The 21,484-nt window shown below is 48.5% G+C and overlaps 1 protein-coding gene across 4 annotated transcripts in view; it reads left to right on the top strand.

Moving 5' to 3' along the window:
- Ltbp2 (latent transforming growth factor beta binding protein 2) overlaps window positions 1-21,484 on the top strand; it is a 100,781-nt gene that overhangs the window by 32,019 nt on the left and 47,278 nt on the right. For all 4 annotated transcript variants that reach the window (XM_047539650.1, XM_047539651.1, XM_047539652.1 and 1 more), the window contains exons 4-7: window positions 17,390-17,580; window positions 18,435-18,605; window positions 19,090-19,296; window positions 20,313-20,599. In XM_047539650.1, coding sequence (XP_047395606.1) covers window positions 17,390-17,580; window positions 18,435-18,605; window positions 19,090-19,296; window positions 20,313-20,599 — 856 coding nt within the window. The remainder of the gene's footprint in view (window positions 1-17,389; window positions 17,581-18,434; window positions 18,606-19,089; window positions 19,297-20,312; window positions 20,600-21,484) is intronic.

The following is a 21,484-nucleotide window of genomic DNA, read 5'->3' as shown; positions in this document are numbered from 1 at the left end:
CCTCCCTGTGGTACCCAGATCAAAGTCACCAGCAAAGTGATATGCAGGAAGAGGGTGCTGCACAGCAGTTTGGCCAACTGTGTCCAACAGTGGAGTATAAATGGCCAGCAGCTGCCCCGGGGTGGGGGCAGAGGGACAGGCAGAGCCCCCAGTGCTCCCCACAGCCTTTGTGGTGGGTCTAGATTTCTGAGTCTAGATGTTTGGGTTAGGATTGGGTAGGACTAGGCTTGTGGTTAGGGTGACATTCATTTTATGCAGCTGAACAATGGAGTGGTGGGCGGAGTCAGATTAGAGGAGTAGCATTAGTGTGGCTTTGGGGTGAGATTTTTACCTTGGGGTTGTGGTTGGGGTTATAGTGAAGTAGGACTTAGGACTGTGGCTTTTTGAGTGAAGTCTGGTTGTTTTTTTAACCTCCCAAATGGAGCCTTAATGAGGAAGCCAGCATCATACAGGCTCCACCTACTTTAGTTCTGGAGACACCATGGAACAGGGGTTGAGAACATGGGTTGTGAGCCAGGCAGACCTCAGTCCTCTGAGTCTGTTGCTGATCAGCCACTGGATGTGTGTGTGGGGTTCCCACCTCCCCGAGTCTCAGTGTAAAAGGACACTGCTGCTAATACCGGCCATCAGCAGCACTGTGGTCTGAATCAGAAGGGATGAGGATGAAGGGCTGAGTCACGGGGCGCGCTGCTCAGGACTTGAGAGCTGATCATTTTTCTTCTCTGAATCATTCAGAGTCCCAGCAGGGAAGAGAGGACACACTCGATGGGGACGGCTTAATAAAGGGTCCATTTATAAAGGCATGGACATAAAAGGATGGGGCATTCCTGGGTGGCCATATGGGAAAGCCCTGAAGCCTCCAAGTCTAAAGGGACGAGGGGCCAGTGGTGGCTGGAACTCAGGGCAGCACAGCTGTGGGACAGCACTATTTCCAGGGCTACCCCAGGGCCTGTTGGGAGGCAGTGGGAGAATGGGACCCCCCGACTCTCCTCCTGCCCTTTGACCCCTTGCTGGGGTTCCTCATTGGTTCAACCAGACTGAAAGGCAGAGGGTGAAGGAAACTTTCACACCCCAGCATGGTCTAGAGACAGGCAGCAGGGGTCTGCAGTGGCAAGTAGGTTTCCAGCACATTTGCCAGTTCCCACAATGTCCTGGGGAGGACACTATTCTGTCACCCCCAACTCCACAAGCCAGAGAACCAAGGTTAACCTGTGCTTCCCAGCATTCTGCCTAACAGTCTCTGGAGCAGGTGAGCTTGGCAAGGGCAGAAACTTCTAGCTTGACTCGGAAGCTACAGACAACTAGGGCAGGTGAGGCATCCAGAAAAATCCAGAAAAAGGGTGAGAGCCTGGGGCAGCCTTCCGTGCAGCGGTGTATGGGGCATGAAGGGAGCTTGTCGGCCTCAGTAGAATGTTAATGCCTGCAGTTTCCAGCACCAGACTTTAGAAAGTAGCAATAACAGACTGTGTAGCTCCTTGTACTTATCCTGCCTGACTAACTTAAGTACTCTAGGATTTTTGTTTGGAAGGAAAAGGTTAGGGAGTGATGGGCAAGAGGAAATGGAAAGACAGCCAAAGCTCTTTCTCAGATTCCAGGTAAGGTCTGCCCCGTGTGAGAGCTTTACACAGAACTCTGGCTCCTCAGTGGGTGTCACCCGCTGGGGCTGTGCACCCATGACACACGGTGTGAGCAGAAGGCGGTGGGGAGAATATGTCTCAAAAATCCTAATGGAGGTTTCCTGGAGCCTGTGACTTGGGATCAAAGTTTTCAAATACATATCAGGTTCCAACCCTTGTCCCAGATGTAGAGGAAGTTTCTGATTTATGGGCCCAACAGTTTTTCCATTTACTCCATCTGTAAATCTGCCATCAGTTAATTCAGTTGCCCCTGTCAGAAGAGGCTCTGCAAGCTTCCCAGGTGAAAATTGCTTCAGCAAAGCAAAGTGGTATTATGATAACAGTACCAAGAAAAAGACTCGGACACGAGAACGTGTTTCTGTTCGCTGAGCTCACTGGATCACGCATGCGCATGCACCGCACCGCGGGAGAGGGGCTGAGGGGGGATTTAGGCTGAGCAGAGATGGATTAGCCGAGAAGGGGTGAGATGCAGTCATCTGGTGACCCTATTGTAAGATGGCTGCATTTAGGACCCAGAGGGGTGTGTCTGTCTGTCTGTCTGCAGAGACATAGTGACGATTGCTAAATGATTTCCAATAATGAAATGTGAAAACACACAGTTCCTTTGTTAGTCACATAACTGTGGTTTTGTGTCAGTGATTCACTGTGGAAGTGAGTAGCTGGGACAAGCATTCTGTGGGGATTTTTTTCTTCTTATTTCTCCTAAAAAAATATTTGTGAAAGTTCTAAAATTCAAGGAAGTGGAGTGCTTTTTGAGGAGAAAAATCTCTGTTCCTTGCAAAACAAAAATTAAAAATCAAAACCTCGGGAGCTACCACACTTCTGCTCCAGGGGGCTGCCCGCCCCACTGTTTTCCTCCAGGGGCCTCAGCCCCCCACCCGGCCTAACTCATCCACCCACAAGGGCGGAACAGGACCTGGCTTGCGACAGAGGCGCCTTGCAGGAGTCTGACTCTGCCCTCGAGGCAGTGTCCTCTCCAGGCCACACCCTTCCAGAGCCACTTTCTTGGGGAAGAAAACAGACTTCATGTTTCTGTCTTGGATGGAGATCAGAGGCCCTACAGAATATAGTAGCGTGAAAGGAAGGAGCTGTGAAATAATTTATATCCCAAAGATAAGCCTGAATGAGTCTCAGCTCTACCACTTAGCAGCCATGCCTCCTAGAGCAACTGATTTAGCCTTGGAAGCCTCAGTTTTCCCACCTCTCTGATGGGGGAATGACCATCACTACCTTACAGAATTGTCAGGTGTTACTAATGTATAAATGCACCGGGCAGCTTTTAGGTCTTGTGTGAATGGCATCCATTCTTATTTGTCCATGATTCTGGGGTTTCCTGAGCCTATTGTTTATGTCAGAGCGATAACAGCAGTCACTAGAAACTCTTGAGAGTCTGCCCAGAGATCCGAAGGTGTTTCTGGCCCTGTCGAGACTTCCTGTCATAGCCGAGGTCAGGAAGTCATCCACTAAAGGCCAAAGGCTGACAGAGCTTGGGCCTGAAGACCCCACCCCTGCACTTCCCTACTGGGGGTGGGCCTAGGTGCTTAACAACCTATCTTTACTTCAGTTTCTCATCTACAAGATGGTGGGGGGCGGTGGATGACAGTTCCCATGACGGGGGCTGTTATACTCATCAAGGAAGGTACCAATGTCAAGACCCAGCTGAAATGAGATACCTTAGCAAGTGCCTGGCGTGTTAATGGCAAAATAGGTTGGGGGGTTTAGGCTATGCTGCTGAATGTCTCAGGTTGGAGTCTGAGTTTCTGTGGAAATCTTTCGTGCATAGCTCTGGAGTGGGAAGAGCAGGAAGGGCAAGCTGGCCATGACTTTGGCCAGCCTCTGAGGAGTGCACCCTTGACCTAGGCCTCCAACAACTTTGTCGATGATGGGTTTGTCCAGGCAGCCTCAGGAGTGGGGAAACGCATCTGAAGTCATCGACTGGCCTGAGCAAGCTAGCACTCTATAGGCTCCACCTACTAGAATACTGGGGACTCTAGGGCACAGGAGATGAGGGTATGGGTTGTGAGTTGTGCCCTAGGCCAGGCCTGCTAAGCTCTGTGTGTGTGTGCAGGGGGAGAGGGGTTCAAGATGGTGAGTGGGGAGTCTTCCAGAGCTGGGAGCTGGGAACCCAAGGGTTCAAGAAGTAGGCACTTTATGGCCAAGTTGGTGGCAGTGATGTGCCCATATACCAGGTTCTCTGTGGCTTTGAGAAATGGCCCTTGCTCCATTCCAGCAGCCTCCTGTCCTCCTCCCTCCTGCACCTCCTCTGATTCCTGCAGCCCTTGCCAGGTCTCGTGGGCCTTGCCTTATGTTTTCATTCTTCAGATGGCTTCAGCTGTCCCACCACCCTGGTTCATCCACTTCTTTGTGATTCAGGCAGCGCCACCATGGCAGCCTGTGGCTGGAGCCTGAGACTGGAGGTTCTGCTGTGGTGATGGGAGGAGCGGGCTGAGCCTCAGAGCCCAGCAGACCTGAGCTTTAGAATCCTGGATGGCGGCACTCAAGCCAGGTCAGCCTGGCCAGCTACTTCCCTTCTCTGTGCAGAAGTGTCATAGATCATGCTGGGACGCTGAGTCCTACCTCTCAGGATTTTGTTGGGGAACCTCTATGAAGTCGTATATTTTGGTGCCTGGTGTTCAGTAAGTGTCACTGTCACAGGAACCCCCATATCCCAGGGACACACATCCCAGGATTCTCCAGTGGATGCCTGAAGCTGCAGATTGTACTGAACCCTGAAACTGAATGTTTTTGTCTTCACTAAACACTTATCACTCACTATGGCTGTAGCTCTTGCAGTTTAAAGTGTTGCAACAAAACTAGCACCAATTCCTTTTCCCTTCACAATTTCATGGATAGAAAATTCATAGATATTAGCAAACACAGCAAAGTTTTTTTTTTTTTTCTTTCCTTGCTTATAATCAAGAACTTTGACCTAAACGAGGCACTATACCGCTTTTCTTTGGCTTCTCTTTTGTCATCTGAATTGCCAGCATCATTACTCTTGCACATTAGGGCCAGTATGAAGTAAGATCAGGGTTACTTGAACACAAGCATTTTGATACTGTCAGTCCAATAAGCAAGGAAGCTACTAAGTGACTAATGGGAGGGTAGTGTATACAGTGTGGATATGCTGGTTGAAAGAAGGGGACAGAGTCAGATGGTGAAAGATTTCTTCATGCTCCTCAGAGTGGCACACAATTTAAAGCTTATGGATTATTTCCAGAATTTTCCATTTAACATGGTTGAGCTGTGGTTGACCTTGAGAGTAACTGAAATGGCAGAAAGCAAAACTGCAAGTAAAGGGGGACTACTTGATTTGATCAAGATGGGTTCTATAGGGAGCACTGTGACACTTAGGGACTCCACCACTTCGCCCCAACCACCCACACTGGGCAGCAGATTCTCAGAGGAGAAGACGCTATTAGACAAGTCTCATGGTCTCAGCTCAGCTGGCTTCCTGTCCTTGGATTTGAGAGCAGTAGTCTCCCTTCAGCATGAGCAGATGGCCTGTTCCAATAGCCAGGGGAAACTCAGGCCTTGATCTGTTCTCCAGTCACACATCTACACACACCTTTGGACCTTGGGTTTAACATCCCTAGGTGTCTGCCCACAGCAGCCTGTGTTAAGAGCGGGTCACCTGCAATTAGCTCCCATAGCTGCACCCCCAAGAGACATTCCAGTGAGCCAGGGATAAATAACTGCTTCCCGTGTGAATTCCACCTACCTATTAATCCTTTTACTGTTCATTGCATGTATGTCCTGGTGGATTTTTCAGGCCAGTTGGAAGAAAGGATGTTCAAAGAGGGATAATCTCTGAGTCAGGTAACTAACAGGGCTCTTGTTCAGGCACAGCCTTGCCTGCTGGCTTCTGTCCCACCCCTTGTCCCTCCCTCTCCCTGCTCCTTCCTTCCAGGCACAAGGAGTGTTAGATGACTTGGACTCATGCCTTGCCCTTAAGAGCTCAGATCCAGCCATCTGGCATGCAAAAGTGGCTAAAGCACACCCAGCTCTTCGAGGAGCATCTCTTCCCTGGACAATGTGGGCACAGGGCAGGAAGGGGGTTCATCTTCAGGGAGGGGTTTTCCATACCTGTCTTCCTAAGGCACCCCTTTTAACCATGTTACTTCCTAGTAAAAACACCTTCTTCAAGGCTTCCCTTTTATGTGTGAGGTCCGCAGGATGAGGCCCAGGCTCTTGGTCTTCTACAAGTTTAGTCCCAAAATATAGTTCTCAAGCAGGGACATAGTATACAGGTTTAGAGTCCAGGCTCTGAACTGGAATATCATCAGGACACCTGTGTTTCATTCCTAGCTCTGTTTGTCATTGGCTGTGTGACTTAGACAAATTACTTAGTTTCTCTGTGCCTCATACGTAAAATAGGTATAATAATACTGACTTCCAATTTTTTAATGTATTTGTTTATTTTGGTACCAGGCACTTAATCACTAAGCAACATCCCCAGCCCTTTTTTATATTTTATTTAGAGACAGGGTCTCACTAAGTTGCTTAGGGCCTCACTAAATTGCTGAGTTTGGCTTTGAATTGGAGACCCTCCTGTCTCAGCTTCTCAAGCTGCTGGGATTTACAGGTAGGGGCCACATGACCAGCTCCGACTTCCAAATTTTAATGATTATTAAGTACGTTAATATATGCAAAGGATTGGCATGTAATAAGCACAAAGTAGTTATTTGCCTTTATTATGCTATTATTATGGTCATCCTTGGTTCCTGTTTCCCTTTAACCAGACGAGCCTCATCATTGCTGACACGTCCCTGATTTGTCCCTTTGCATTTATGGTCCTCTCTGCCCTCCCCAACCCTTCCTCCAGCTCACATCTTACAACTCTGGAAAGCCTTCTCCAGCCATCCAACCCTAGCACTCCAACTTCTTAGGAGTCCTGGCACATTTGAGCTGCACAGCTTACCTGACCATGAGCCTACTGCCTGGTGGCTCTCCTGCTTTTCCTCTCTTGAGTTGTTATAAAATGCTTGCATGCAGGGCCTTGTCCTTGGGCCAATGTGTGAATGACTGTGCATCTTTCTCCCAAGGGTGCTGGTAAGGGGATGAACAGAGCTAAAATCTGGCCTGCTGTAGTCTTCCTGAGGGAAGTGGGGTAACTTCTGTCACTGGCTACCCAGAGGGGTCCCCTCCTTTCCTTCCTTCTTTCTTTCCTTCCTTCTTTCTTTCCTTCCTTCCTTCTTTCCTTCCTTCCTTCCTTCCTTCCTTCCTTCCTTCTTTCTTTTCTTTTCTTTTTTTATGGTTATTACCATCAATCCCAATTACTTAAATAATTTTTTTGTTCTTATTAGTTATACATGACAATAGAATATATTTTGACATGTCATATATATATGGAGTATAACTTCCCATTCTTGTGAATGAACATGATGTGGAGTTACACTGGTCTTGGGTCTTGTATTCATATATACACATAGGAAAGTATGTCCTATTCATTCTACTGTCTTTCCTATTCCCAACCCCCTTCCCTTCATTCCCCTTTATCTAATCCAAAGTACTTCTATTCTTACCTAACCACCTACCGCTGCCCCCTTATTGTGAGTTAGTGTCTGCATATCAGAGAGAACATTCAGTCTTTGGTTTTTTGGGATTGGCTTATTTCACTTAGCATGACAGTCTCCAGTTCTATCCATTTACCAGCAAATGCCATAATTTCATTTCTCTTTATGACTGAGTAATATTCCATTGTGTATATAGACCACATTTTCTTTATCCATTCATCTGTTGAAGGGTACCTCGGTTGGTTCCATAGTTTAGCTATTGTGAATTGAGCTGTTGTAAAGATTTTTGTGACTTTGTCACTGCAGTATGCTGATTTTAAGTTCTTTGGGTATAAGCTGAGGAGTGGGATAGCTGGGTCAAATGGTAGGTTCATCCCAGGTTTTCTGAGGAATCTCCATACTGCTTTCCAGAGTGGTTATGCCAGTTTTCAGTCCCATCATCAACGTATGAGTGAGCCTTTTCCCCACATCCTCACCAACATTTATTGTCACTTGTATTCTTGATAGTTGAGGGGACCCTTTTCTAATTTATGTAAAGGCAACAGATGTGCTAGGCCACCCCAACCTCCGCTTCCCTGTCTGCATTGATGCCTTCCCATAGTGCACAATGGGACTGTGCACCTTTCAAAGGCCTCTTAAGTGCCCCTTGGTAATTCATGAGACTGAGGTTTCCCATGAGCTGAAAATATAAAGAGGGTAAGACCTAGTCCCTTCCCCTCTGTGAGTCTGTGTCGCTGGCCCAGCTCTAGGGTGGTCCTGTGGGCCCAGGAGGCAGAGGACTCTTGGAGGGGCTCTTCTCCCTGGTGGGAGGGAGAGAACTGTTGCCCTGGAATATGATTCTTGGGAAAGGTAGGTAGAATAGAAAGGGCATCACCTGGGCCTCCCCGACCCCTCAGGGCCACCTTCTCTTCCCACCTGTGTCCCACACCGGGGGTGGGCCTCGTGCCTGGGAAGCCTGTGCTGGCTCTCCTGCCCAGCCAGAAGAGAACACAGGCAGGCGACGAGCCAAGGTGTGTGGGCTTGGCAGCCGGAGGCCACAGAGCAGGCTGCTCAGTGGAAAAGAGCTCACAGTTCACTGAGGCGTGAGGGGTGGGAGGGTGGAGGAGAGCAATGAGGCTCTTAGGGGTCTCTGGACCCCTTGGGGACTGAGGCAGCACTTACTTCAGGGCTGCTGCTGAGGCAGGGCTCAGGTCTCTGCGGGGGCTGGCTGTCCTCCCTGATATTCCCCAGAACACGCAGAGCTGGAGCCTCCTGCTTATTTACCTGCCTGGAAACAGGGATGCTGTGTTCTCTCCCCAGATGGCTGGGAAGCAGACCAGCAGCTCTGGGCAGCAGAGACCTCTGCAGGGTTCTGCCTTCACCCCACCCCCTCCATCCTGGCAGGGGCATCCCCTGGGGTCTGTGTGCCAGAGATCCAGGTTTCTCAGACCTGGGTGTGACCACAAAAAGTGCAAGAGGCTCCCGACTTGGTCTTAGAGCAGCGGGGTGTGACTCACAGAGCTGAGTGGGGTCCTCGGGCAGACCAGGGGGGCTGAAGGACTTGGGAGGGTGGCCCAGCAGGCAGCAGGAGTGATCTTGAGACACCTGGGGGACACCTGGAAGGGCTGACTGTTACCCTTTCAGGATGGGCAGCAGGGAGTGAGTATACCAGTGTAGATGTTGCCAGGCAACAGGCAGGTGCTGGCCTACCCAGGTACTACCCACTGAGCACGCTGCCCTGTTGTCTCTACCTTTGGTCCCTGGGGGTATGGCAGCCCAGTGCCATCTGACCCTGGCCTGGGCTCAAGGCCTCCCTGGTCAGTCAGAGGGAGAGAGGAGGCAGAGCTCTGCCCTCCCCCAGCCTTGACAGCACCCAGATTCTCAGGTAAGACTGAGCCACATGGGAGGCGCCAGGGTGTGCTAACCTGCGGTGAGCTGGGCCTGCAATCACAGGAAGGGGCCAGCACTGCCCCTTTGGCCTGAAGCAGAGAGTTCTGGGAACGCCCTCCTCTCTGGTACAGTCTCCCTGTTCCTTTTCCTTCTCTGGCTGCTGCCTCCCTTCACAGCCTCTTCCTTGTTTACCCCTAAACCCTGCTTGCCCCAGGCCCCTCCACCCTTCTGTCTGCTCTTCACACTTACATTCCTCAGTGCTTAGGTGTCACAGCTCCCGGAAGTCATAAGGAATACCATGAACTATCAATACGTTGAAATCCTTGATTGAATTAACTGGAAACTCTGACAAAGCAATGAAGCCGAAGCCAAAAGGAAAAGCCAGCTATAGGCACACACGTGCCCATGAAAAGAGCGAAATGTTGAAATGCCGAGTGAAGTGGGGTGGGCTGTTGGCATGGTTTTCTGCTAATATTAGCCGATTGCCTGTTCATTTGTTTAATCGTGCCCTAGCAGACAAGTGGGAGCAGGCGCCAGAGGTTGGAGAAGGATTTATGGGAGCAAAGCTTAAAACTGAGACTGTTCTGTTCATTAACAGATTTTCCTCCTTCAAATTGGGAGTCAGAGTTTGCTGCTAGTTCTGTGTGCTCTCCCTGAGTGGTGGCAGCCCACCCCTTAACTCAGCAGCCAGTACCTCCTCACTTAGGACCCCCACCCCACCCTGGGTCTACAGCCCCTGGACTCTCCTGAGTTTTGGCTTCTGGGTGTTTTCATCTTAAGAACCATCCTAATTTTTATTTTATTTTTTAAGTGCTGGGGATTGAACCCAGGGCCTTGTGCATGCTAGGTAAGCACACTAACACTGAGCTACGCCTGCACCCAGTCCTTAAGATCCATCTTGAGATACAAAACTCATCATGTCCAAAACCAAGCCCATCATCCACATCTGGCAACTCTCAGGTTGAGGTCTGGGTTCCTGGAACCCCTCTGCCCATTTGTTCAGGCATAACTGGGAATTTTCTGTTTCTGCTCTTGAATCTCCCTTGAATCCAGGCCTTTTTCTTGGTCCCATGTTTGGTCACTCCTGACCCGGACCCTAGCCAAAGCCTTCCCCTTCCTGGTCTGTCAACTACCAGGGAGCCTTTCTGCAGAATAATAATCATCAGAAATGCCCATTGCATCCTGTCCTAGACTGGCTTGGAGACCAAGAGTTCTCAAGGCCAATGCTGGCTCCTTCTGAGCCCCCTCACCTTTTTTTCTTTTTGCACTGGGAATTGAGCCCAGGGGTGCTTAACTACTGAGCCATGTCCCCAGCCCTTTTTTTAAAAAATATTTTTTAAGTTGTCAATGGACCTTTATTTTATTTATATACAGTGCTGAGAATCAAACCCAGTTCCTCACACATGCTAGGCAAGTGCTCTACCACTGAGCCACAACCCCAGCCCCCCAAACCATTTAGGGAGAAGTTCTTTTTTTTTTTTTTTTTTTTTTTTTGGCGGTACTGGGGATTGAACTCAGGGCCTTGTGCTTGCAAGGCAAGCACTCTATCAGCTGAGCTATCTCCCCAGCCCCCCAAACCATTTAAAAAATATTTTATTTAGAGATAGAGTCTCACTGAGTTGCTTAGGGGCTTGCTAAGTTGCTAAGGCTGGCTTTGAACTTATGATCCTCTTGCCTCCTGAGCCTCTGGGATTACAGATGTGCGCCACCACGCCCAGCTCCCCTCACCTTTGGTGGGGTGCTGTTCTCTTTGTCCAGCCTCCATTGGAGCTGAGAGGGGAGTTGATCCTTGCCATCCTTGGGCCCCAGTGCCTGGCATGTGACAGACACTCATACGTGCTTCTTGAATGAGTGAAAGAGGGTGGGCTGTTCCTAAGACCATTTCATTTCCCTACTCCAAGATCTCCAAGGACACCCCCTTACCCAGTCAATACAACTTCCCCAATATTTCAGGCCCTTGTCCGTGAGGGCTCAAACCTATTCTTGAATCCCTCAAAACCTTAATGTCCTCATCTGTAAAATGGTGAGAGAAGTGACAGATGGTAGGTGGATTTAGGATGAAGTTAGCTTGGCCTAGTAACCTGGCCTCTGCACATAGGTGTTCTGCAGTCTTCAACAGGGCGTAGAACCTCTGCACATTCTGTTTTCTCAACTAAAAAATGGGGGTAGTGAATTTTGAGAGGCCTACGTGAGGGAATGCATGTGACGTGCATCACTGGCACGGAGCCGGGCACAGAGTAAGCATTCATTCAATTACAGCACCGGTTGATCCCCTGCCCCACTTCCCACCCGCTACCCCTCCCACATATGTAACCACTGTTATTAATTTTCCAGGGTATCCGTCCAAGGTTGCTTTATGAATATGCAAAGATATACAATGTGTATCCTTATTTTCTGTATTTTTACACAAAAGTTTACATGCCCTATACCAGGAGTCAGCAAACTTCTTCCATAAAAGGCCCGAGAGTAAATATTTTAGGCTTCCTATGACATATGGCTTCTGCAACTACTCAACTGAGCAGCTGCAGAGCAAAAACAGTGCTAGACAATGAGTGTGGCTGTGCTCCAAAGAGACTTTATTTATGGAAACTTAAATTTGAATTTTGTATCATTTTCTCATGTCAAGAAATATTACTTTTATGACTTTTTTTTTCAACCATTTAAAAGCGTAAAAACCAATGTTAGGTTACAGGCTATATAAAAATAGCTGGTAGGTGGGATTTAGGCTGTTGATTTTTCACATTTCAATATGTATCTTGGAGAACCTTCCTTACTGATGTCAAGGAGCTGCTTCTGTTTCCAGGGTGCATTTCTCCATTCCTAGATAGATTCTAGTTTTTTTGTTTTGTTTTGTTTTGCCATACTGGGTATCTAACCCAGATCCTCATGCATGTGTTCTATCACTGAACTACATCCCAGCCCTATTTATTTTATTTTGAGACAGGGGTCTCACTAAATTGCTGAGGCTGGCCTCGAACATGTGATCCTCCTGTCTTAGTCTCCAGAGTAGCTATGGTTACAGGGGTTCACCCCATTCCACACTGCACTTTGGATCCTAGTTTTCTTATACAATCCCCTACTGAAGAACATTTCAGTAGTTTCTATTCTGTACAAAATATTTCACTATTACAAAATAGTTCTGCTGTGAATACTCATGTATTATTTTGTATGTTTACCAGTACCTTAGGTCAGGTTCCCCAGAGGTGGAATTTGTGTGTGAGATTCACTGGGAGAGTGCTAAGGAGAAGGAGAGCAGAATGGGACATGGAGAGACCGAGTAAGAATAGTTTCCCAGGTAAATCAAGCCTTCTGATTGAGGCTGCAGTTTAATGAAGTTGTCCCTCTTGAGACCATGGGGCTTTTGAATTTCCCTTTGGGGCAGTTATTGTGAGTAGTCAAGGTGGTGGGAGGAGCATCTCAGAAGTCCCAGGTGGAAGTCTTTGGCTACTTCCTTTGCAACTGTTGCACCAGCCCCAAAGGGGAACTGAGCAGGACAGCAGTAGCACCTACCACACAGCAGGTTTCCCTGCAGGATAGTCTCTGAGAGGGGACTGCAAGGTGAAAGCATACATGCCTTGTGCTGGGAGTATAATGCAAAACTGTCAAATTGTTCTCTGTAAGAGTTGTATCGGTGGCACATGCCTGTAATCCCAGCAGATTGGGAGGCTGAGGTAGGAGGATTTCGAGTTCAAAGTAAGCCTTAGCAGCCTTAGTGGGACCCTAAGCAACTTAGTGAGATGCTGTCTCAAATAAAATATAAAAAAGGACTGGGGGTGTGGCTCAGTGCTTAAACCCCCTGGGTTCAATCCTTGGTACCCCTCCCCCCCAAAAGAAATGGTCGTATCAGTTTACACTCCTGCCAGCAACATCTGAGGATGCCTGTTCTGCAGTCTCACCAAATGGGTGTCATTAAACGTTTGCAGTGTTGCTAGTCTGATGGATTAAGACCTCCTATCTTAGACTAGTTTTCCCTTGCACATCTCTTATGAGAGGTTGAACATATTTCTCTATGCATAAGAAACACTTTTTCCCCCTCTGAACTGATTTTTTCATATCCTTTGTTGACTTTCTTTTACAGCTGCTGGACTCTCCTGTTTCTAGCAACTCTTTAGATGTTACAGAGATTCCTCTTTTGTCTCTGATATGATTACACATATTTTCCCCATTTGCTACTTATCCTCTACTTTGTTTAGGGCAGTTTTGCCCAAGCAGAGGTTTTTGATCATAGAGTTGTTTGATTAAATAAATGATATATTTTGGGAAATACTTAGCATGCTTCCTGACACCAAATGGCTATCATTTCCTTTTCCTTTCCTAACTTCCATTCTGTGCTTTATTCAAACTGTGCTCCTGATTCTTTCTTAAACATGGCTGGTGCTTCCCACCTCTGTGTATTTTCTATCTTATTTTTCTAATCTAATTCTGGGTTCTTGAGACCCATCCATTTAAGCACCAGCTCAAAGGTTGTTTCCTCCTGAGACTTTCTACAGTCCTTCTAGATATGGTCTTTCTTGCATCTGCAACCCTGGCCCCCACCACAGTCCAACTTGGGTCCTAGTCATGTGCAGGCTTTTTTCTGAACCTTGGTTGCCCTAGCTCTAAGATGGAGTTTCTGGGAATAATGGAGATTTATTTTTATTACAAAAGAAATACATATGTATTCTGCATGATGCATATTTCTTGTTTAAAAATTCCAAAAATGTAGAACTATGTAAAGTTTAAAACTGTAGTTACACATACACAGTACCCTCATCCCCAAGGAGCTGACACTGTTTACAAATCTTTCCATACTTTTCTTTTTTTTTTCCATACTTTTCTTTTGCCTATATAAATGTGTAAGGCAGAGGGAGAAATTTTTCTTAAAACATAAAACTGGAAACATATCATCCATATTATTTTGCAACTTACTTTTCTTAATTGCTAAGTTGAGCAATAAAGTGACATATTTAAAGCACCTGGCTCAGTTGAACATGATGATACATATCTGATGACAATCCCAGCTACCCAGGGAGGCTGAGGTAGGAGGATCATGAGTTGGAGGCCAGCCTGGGCACCATAGCAAGACCCTATCTCAAAAAATAAAAATATGAATAAATAAAAATAGAGCATTTGACTCAGTGTTCAGTGAATGGTAATGATGATTATTCTATGTACCTTATATTGATCTTTTCAACTTGTCTTTTAGCAACAAAGACTCTTCAATAACAAATAGTTTTTGGAAGCCCAAATTATTTATATCTTTATAAATTGGCATGAAACTACCAGGCAAGAGTGGAAGCGGATGGGGTAGGTGACCCTAGTCCCTTACCCAGTGTCTCCACATCGATCTTAGCGTTGGGGGGCAGTGTGTGGGTGCACCCTGCACATTTAACTGTGTGACACAGTTGTGGGTACACACCATTGAGGTTGTTTTCACAGGGCCTGGAGGTCCCAGGTAGCTGGAATGAGAATTTTTTCTCCCCAAATTGATTGAAAGAGTCCTAGAGACTTTGGGTGAGAGCAGAGCTTAGTGGATCCTCCTTGACTTGGTACTGGTCTGTGATGGACTTTTTATGGTTCACAAAGAGACAAAAGGAAGTCAATGTGCTGAGATTTCCATAACGTTAAATTCATTCGAGTGTGTTTTAGGCATTGAAATGTCTTTTCTTACATGAAATTACAGTGATAATCATTGGTACCTGTTTGTGTTTTAATGTCTTACCTAAATAAAAAGTTGGCAACTTATGTTGGTCTCCTAAATTTATTTCACAATTTCACTGATCCATGAAATCCTGAAGTCTAGAGATGAAATTTTGGTCCACTCTGGCAGCTTTGCCAGGACTTCCCTGGAACAAGTCAGAGAGAGAGCAAGTTCCATCCTTGCAGTGTAAGTTTGAGGACTGTTACTATCAATGACTGAAATTGCAGCAGCTCTTCCAAGAAAGTTACCTTTTCCCTGGGGCTCTGCTCTCCTCCGTTGCCCTTGCTCTATCGTCCATAGGTGGACACTGCTTCTTTGGACCAAACATGGCACCAGACCCTTCTCCTGATACCCCATAGCCTCACTGAGACCAGGATGAGACATGCAACCAGGACTTGGCTGAAGGCATGCGATTGGCTTAAGGGAAACGAGTGTAAAGATGGCACAAGGCCAGACAATCCGTCTTGCAGTCTGCACAGCTCAAGTCTCCATCCTGGCCCATCTGCCTCTGCCTTCTAAGTGGTGAGGGCAGCAGCAACCAGCTGGAGACCTCCCAGGGGGCAGAGTTGAGCCAAGAGCCTGCAGCCTGCCCACTGCCCTCTCTTTCTGCCCACCTCAGAGGACTATGCTGGGGTGTCCTAGGGGGATAGCAGCCTCTATGCAGGGAGAATCTGCCGTGAACCTCACTATAGGCAGGTCTTTCTTATTTCTGTCATTTAATTGTCCATTTTAGCAGTCAATGACAATAAATTGGGCACAGAGGACTCTGATGGTAAAAATATGTTGACACCAGATTAGGCAGTTGGTTCTTTATATATAAGGATGACTGAGCATCCTTGTTATGTATAACAAGTTCTTTTTATTATTTTTGAGTTTTTAAAATTTTTTAGTTTTTTAATTCCCTTTAGATGAAGAAGAATTTTAAGGGATTCAGTCACATTTTCTTATCTGGCCTGGCAAGAGGTATTTAGTACAAAGTGTAACTCACCCTTTTTTACCCCTTTGTTCATGGGACTTTAAAATTCCAGCATACTTTTCAAATTGTGACTGTTTACTTGTATTCACAAAATAACCACATGGTCTCTGTGTTCTCTTAGTCCTCTCAACAGTCCAGGGAAAGGCATCTGCGGCTGGTGGGTTCAAATTTATGAGACAAACAACTCAAATAGTTAAGATGTCAAAGGTCATGAGCCAAAAGTTTCCACAAATCTAAGTAGATTGACGAACAAAATTTCAACCTCAGAAGTAATTTTAAAACGGGAGATAAAAGCAACTTTGAAGTGCTATTTTATGCTCATTCAATGAACAAACTACAAAACAAAAACAAAAACAAAAAACGAACATGTTATTGCAGTGAGGGTCTGCTCTACAGGGTGTGTTTGTGTAGTTCAATGTGACCCTTCCAGAAAGCAAAGCACCAGTGTATGTCAGAGCCATGAATGTTTGTGACCTTTGACACAGTCCTGCAGCCCAAGGGATTGAATTAATCCCAAAGTAGTCACCCCTTTCAAAATGTTTATTATTAAAAAATTGGAAACACATAAAAGAGATGAGAATAGTACAGTGGATCCTCTGAAAAAGAAAACATTTAAACTTTTCAAATATACAGAATGAAATAAAATAGTACAACAAAACCCCCAAAGGAATATTTTAACAGGAAAAACAAAAATCCTATGTGTAAGAATGGCCACAATTAAAAGTTTAAAACAACTAAATATGTTTGAGGCAAATATCTGAGTAAGTTGTGATTCATCTTCAGATGAACTACCATGGGACAGTGAAAATGACAAAAATGAAAAATGTTGGAATCCCAATTCCAGCAGCTTGGGAGGCTGAGGCAGGAGGATGGCGAGTTCAAAGCCAGCCTTAGGAACTTAGTGAGGCCCTAAGCAACTTGGGGAGACTTAGCCTCTAAGTAAAATATAAAAAGGCTCAGAGGTTTAGTGCTCCTGGATTCAATCTCTGGTACAAAAAAAAAAAAAAAAAAAAAAAAAAAGAAAGAGTGAAAAGATCAATTTAACTTTTATCTGTGGGTGATGATGACAGTGTAAATCACTTATATGAGCAAGGGTTGGGAGGAAATAGGCGGAAGGGTTTGCTGTGTTGGGTGGGGGATGATGAGTTCATGTTTTCCTCCTGGAATATTGTTGTTATATTATCTTATAATAAAAATAAATGAGAGTGAGATTCTAGGCTCTGCCTTGAATCCACCTGTGAACGGGCGTCTGTGGAGCACCTGTTCCACAGTTAATTCATACAAAGGGTGGTATGAAGAAGTGGCAGTGGGTGGCATGGTGGGTTTCAGGACAGGGGTCAGCCCGTAAGTGGGCTTCCAAAGACTCTCAGTATGTCAGAACTACCTAGGAACAGCCTGAGGCCATCATTTTGCAGTCAAGGTTCTGAGGCCCAGAGAAGCTGAGTGCCCTGCCCAGAATAATTCAGCAAAAGCCTGGCTATTCCATATAGGGAGGGTGCTCCCCCAGAGATGGCTGGCCAGCCCTAGCTCAGTCTTCCTGTCTTGGGACACCTCCATGTTGACAGTTGCATACAGGGTTGGGGAGAGAGTAACTAAACTAAGAGCCTTTTTCCAATGTGCAGGCCTGGAGGTGGGTGGCCAGATGAGGGAGTGCACAGAGACACTGCTCCTGGGATGTGACCCACCGTGCCATGGTTGTCTGTCTCCACAGGACCCTGAGTGGGCTCAGCCAGGTCCTCCCCTCCCAGCAGCACACGGGGCTGTCCCGGACGGTCCGACGTTATCCAGCCAATGCTGCCAGCGGCCAGCTGACTTCCAATGCTCTGCCTGTGGGCCTGGGACTGGAGCAGAGGGATGGTCCCCAGCAGGCAGCGTCTCCAGATCATCTTTCTTCCCCTTGGGGTAAGGCTGCCCTGCCTCGGGCTTCTAAATCTCCCACCCCTCTTTATCCCACCTCTACCTCCCTCTCCACTCTCCCAGAGGAGGTGAATTATCACATTGACTGTCATTCTTTCAGCCAATCAAAAAATAGTATTTGAGTACTTGCCCTGAATCAAACTCTATCCAGGGTTGCCAAACCAGCTGGTCTGGACTTGGCCCCTGTTGAGGTCCTAAGACCTTGGCTGCTCTGTCTCTGCCCATCCATCACTCTTCCTGGATCACGAGTTCTCCACACTTCCTCCTTGATATCTTGCTGGAAATATTTCAATGGCTTCCCCTACACCCACCAAATAAAGTGCCTGATCCTTGTTCTGGTAAACGGGCCCCCAAACATGACTGTAATCATCCCTCAGCCATTATCTTCCCCACTTCCTATAGAAAGGCTCCCCTTCCTGGCCAGCCTGAGTGACATGCCATTCCCTGCCTTTGGGTTCAAAGCCCAGCTGCAGCACTTGCTGGCTGTGTAAAGGGAGGTCACTTGGATGTCTCTGAGCTTCAGTCCTGTTAAATAGAAATATTAAGTTGAATGTACCCAAAATGCCAGTGCTCTGCTCTTTTAACCTACACAAATGGCAATTTCTAGTGGCTCAGCCTGAAGTCATACCCATCACGAGGGTAAGGTGTACAAAACTGCATCTATGAGCTTCTCAAAGGTGTTATCCTGTCCCCACCCTGGACCGGGCATCTAATAGATACTCTGCAAATGCTCTGGGGGTGAATGTACCCCTTGTCCCACTGGCCTTTCTAACCAGGCTCTGGAGGTCACGGCTGTGCCTCTCAGCCCTGCCCCCTGGACCCAAGCCCTCTCTCTGCAGGGCAGAACCTCACAGAGAAAATCAAGAAGATCAAGATCGTCTTCACCCCCACCATCTGCAAACAGACCTGTGCTCGCGGGCGCTGTGCCAATAGCTGTGAGCGGGGCGACACCACCACCCTGTACAGCCAGGGCGGCCATGGGCATGACCCCAAGTCCGGCTTCCGCATCTGTGAGTTCCTTTCCCCCACCCAGATGGTTTCTAGCTGGTCCTGGGGGGCTGGGGTGCTAAAGGGACAGGCCTGCCCTGGACGGGAGCCCAGCTCCCCCAAGGAAGGCAGCCCTCTGTTCTGTACTATGGCTCCATCAGTTGTCCCAAGTCATAGGGAGAGCTGAGTCTTCACGGAGCCTGCCCATGTGACTCTAGGCAGGCAAGTCACATAACCTCTCAGTCCAAGTTACCTCAACAGAGAAGTGAGGGAGTTCCTAGTAATGCCACTGGCCTGTGTCCTAGGTCATTATGGGAAGACATGGAAGGACTTTTTAGAAAAACCAGGGATCTGCTCTTCTTCACTCTGGGGACTCAGGGGTTCTGGGTTCCCCTAGCCATCCAGATCTCATGTCCTGCTCTTCCTGCTTCTCTTTTGTCACTGGCGAGCCACCTGGGGGTGCCACTGTTCTTTGACCACGGGTCACCGTGAGGCTTGATGTTGTAGATTTCTGCCAGATCCCCTGCCTGAACGGAGGGCGCTGCATCGGCCGGGATGAATGCTGGTGCCCCGCCAACTCCACCGGGAAGTTCTGCCACCTGCCCGCCCCGCAGCTGGACAGGGAGACTTCAGAGAGGGGCTCCCGCCACAGGGCCCTGTTGGAAGGCCCCCTGAAGCAGTCCACCTTCACACTGCCTCTCTCCAACCAGCTGGGTGAGCGTGGGACGGTGGGGGCAGCAGACCTGGGAGGGGCACCAGATCAGGCGGTGCCACCCTCGCTGTGCTGGCTGGAGACGGGGCAGCACCTGCAGACGATCCTTGCCTGTCAGTCCTCCCTCCTCCGTCCCTGCAGGGCTCTGCTCCCTTCCCTGCACTTCTCTCTCCCTTCCATCTGAATTCCTTCCTGAGCTTTGGCATTTACCCTGTGCTGGAGAAGGCAAAGCAGTGTGAGGTCAGGAGTCCATGTTCCTGGACAATAGAGGGAGGATGGATGGGAAGCAGAATTTCAATATGCAATTTTTCATTTTCCCTGTCTTTCATTAGTAGGTACCAAAAAAATAAAAAAAGGATTTTTTTGAGGGGGGATTACCAGGGATTGAACTCAGGGGCACTCCACCACTAAGCCACATCCCCAGCCCTAATTTGTATTTTATTGGAGACAGGGTCTCACTGAGTTGCTTAGCACCTCGCTGTTGCTGAGACTGGCTTTGAACTGGCAATCCTCCTACCTCAGCCTCCTTGAGCCCCTGGGATTACAGGCATGCGCAACTGTGCTTGCAAAAAAGGGATCTTAAAAAACCAGAACAGAGTTGTGTAGTGTTGGGGGTGGAGGGGGGCCTGGAGCAGTCTGGGAAGGCTGCATGGAAGGAAAGACAGTCAGCCCTCAACCAATGGGCAGCATCTGGTTCAGCTGGGGAAAGGACTGGCATTGAGGTGGGGCCAGCAGTGGCTAGCTTGGAGCTCGGGGCTGCACAGTGTTGGGGAGATGGGGTCAGGAAGGATGACGGAAGTTCTCCAAGGTCCCTCAGCCGAGGAGTTGGTGCTCCATCCTGCCTTCAAAGCGGGGATTGTTCTGGGGTTCCTAATAGCAAGCAAAGAAATGGAAAGGGAGTTTGGGGAAAGCACACAGCCCGTGGCCCACCTGGCCCAGTGCTGTGGGCACTCTTCAGGGGAAGGGGCAGTGCAGGTGGGACCCTGCTTCTCAACTCTGAACCCCACTCTGTGCCCAGCCTCTGTGAACCCCTCGTTGGTGAAAGTGCACATCCAACACCCACCCGAGGCCTCAGTGCAGATCCACCAGGTGGCACGGGTGCGGGGTGAGGCGGACGGGACCCTGGAGGAGAACAGCGTGGAGGCCAGAGGCCCACCCCAGCTCCCCTCCAGCCCAGGCCACGGCCGCTGGGACAGCAACAGCATCCCTGCTCGGTCTGGGGAGCCCCCCCAGGTGCCCCCCGCAGTGCTGCCCAGGCTTCAGGGACTGCTGGGCCGGTGCTACCTGAGCTCTGTGAACGGACAGGTAAGGACGCGCTCCTGCCTCACCCCTGCCTTCCAGGACAGTCCTTCCAGGACCTGCCTTTCTCTTCTTTCTCTTCCTTGTTTTGTGGAATGTGTCCTTAGGGTCTCCCATTTCCCAGATGGCAAAATCCAGGGTCCGTAATTGTCCGAGTGTGAAGAGACCGGCTTCCTTCTTAGCCTCCCCTTGGCACCTGTCAGTCCCAGACAGGCAGAAGAGGACCTCGGGAGTCCCCTGCAGAGGCGTTGTCACCCTCAGGCAAAGTTAGTCTAGGGTTTGGTCCCAGTACCTCCTGGGATCTCCGAGAGCTGAGCCCAGGACCCTCCATCTCATGGACAGTTGGGCCATCATGCCTGGCAAGGAGCTTGGCCTCTAGTCTGGACGGGTCACAGAAGTGTGGGATTAGTGAAGGTAGGTTACTCACCAAAACCCTGGTGGTGCAAAGTTGAGAGACGCTCCCGTTCCCCCTGACACATCATCAGCTCGTGATGGGAGACCAGGTGACTTTTCAGTGGCCAGGCACCCCAAAATAGAGGCTAGGAGGTTAGACTCAGGGTGATTTTTCTCGAGGTTGCAGCTCTGCATTTCTGAGGATAGGGGAACGAGGGAGGTGGAGAGCTTGGGGACAAGGACCTGAGCCCCAGGTCCTTCCTAGCCCTCCAGTCTGTGGTGTTACTGAACCTGGCCCCACTCAGCGTGGGTCACCCCAGAGTTCCCTGGAGGTGCACAGAGGAAAGCTGTTCTTTGGGACCCTCTGTCTATGGGCTGAGGGTGGTGGCTTGCAGACCTGCCCAGGGAAGATCTAGTGTCTTAGTGGCGAGTTAGTGGCTGGGAGGGTGGACGGGCTTCCTTTCTCTCAGGTCCATGGTGGGGTGTCTTGTGGCATGT

This window comes from Sciurus carolinensis, chromosome 2 (assembly GCF_902686445.1).
Source record: "Sciurus carolinensis chromosome 2, mSciCar1.2, whole genome shotgun sequence".
In the NCBI taxonomy this organism is placed as follows: domain Eukaryota; kingdom Metazoa; phylum Chordata; class Mammalia; order Rodentia; family Sciuridae; genus Sciurus; species Sciurus carolinensis.
Note: the sequence above shows the minus strand (reverse complement) of the source record. Positions and strands in the feature narration are given on the sequence as shown.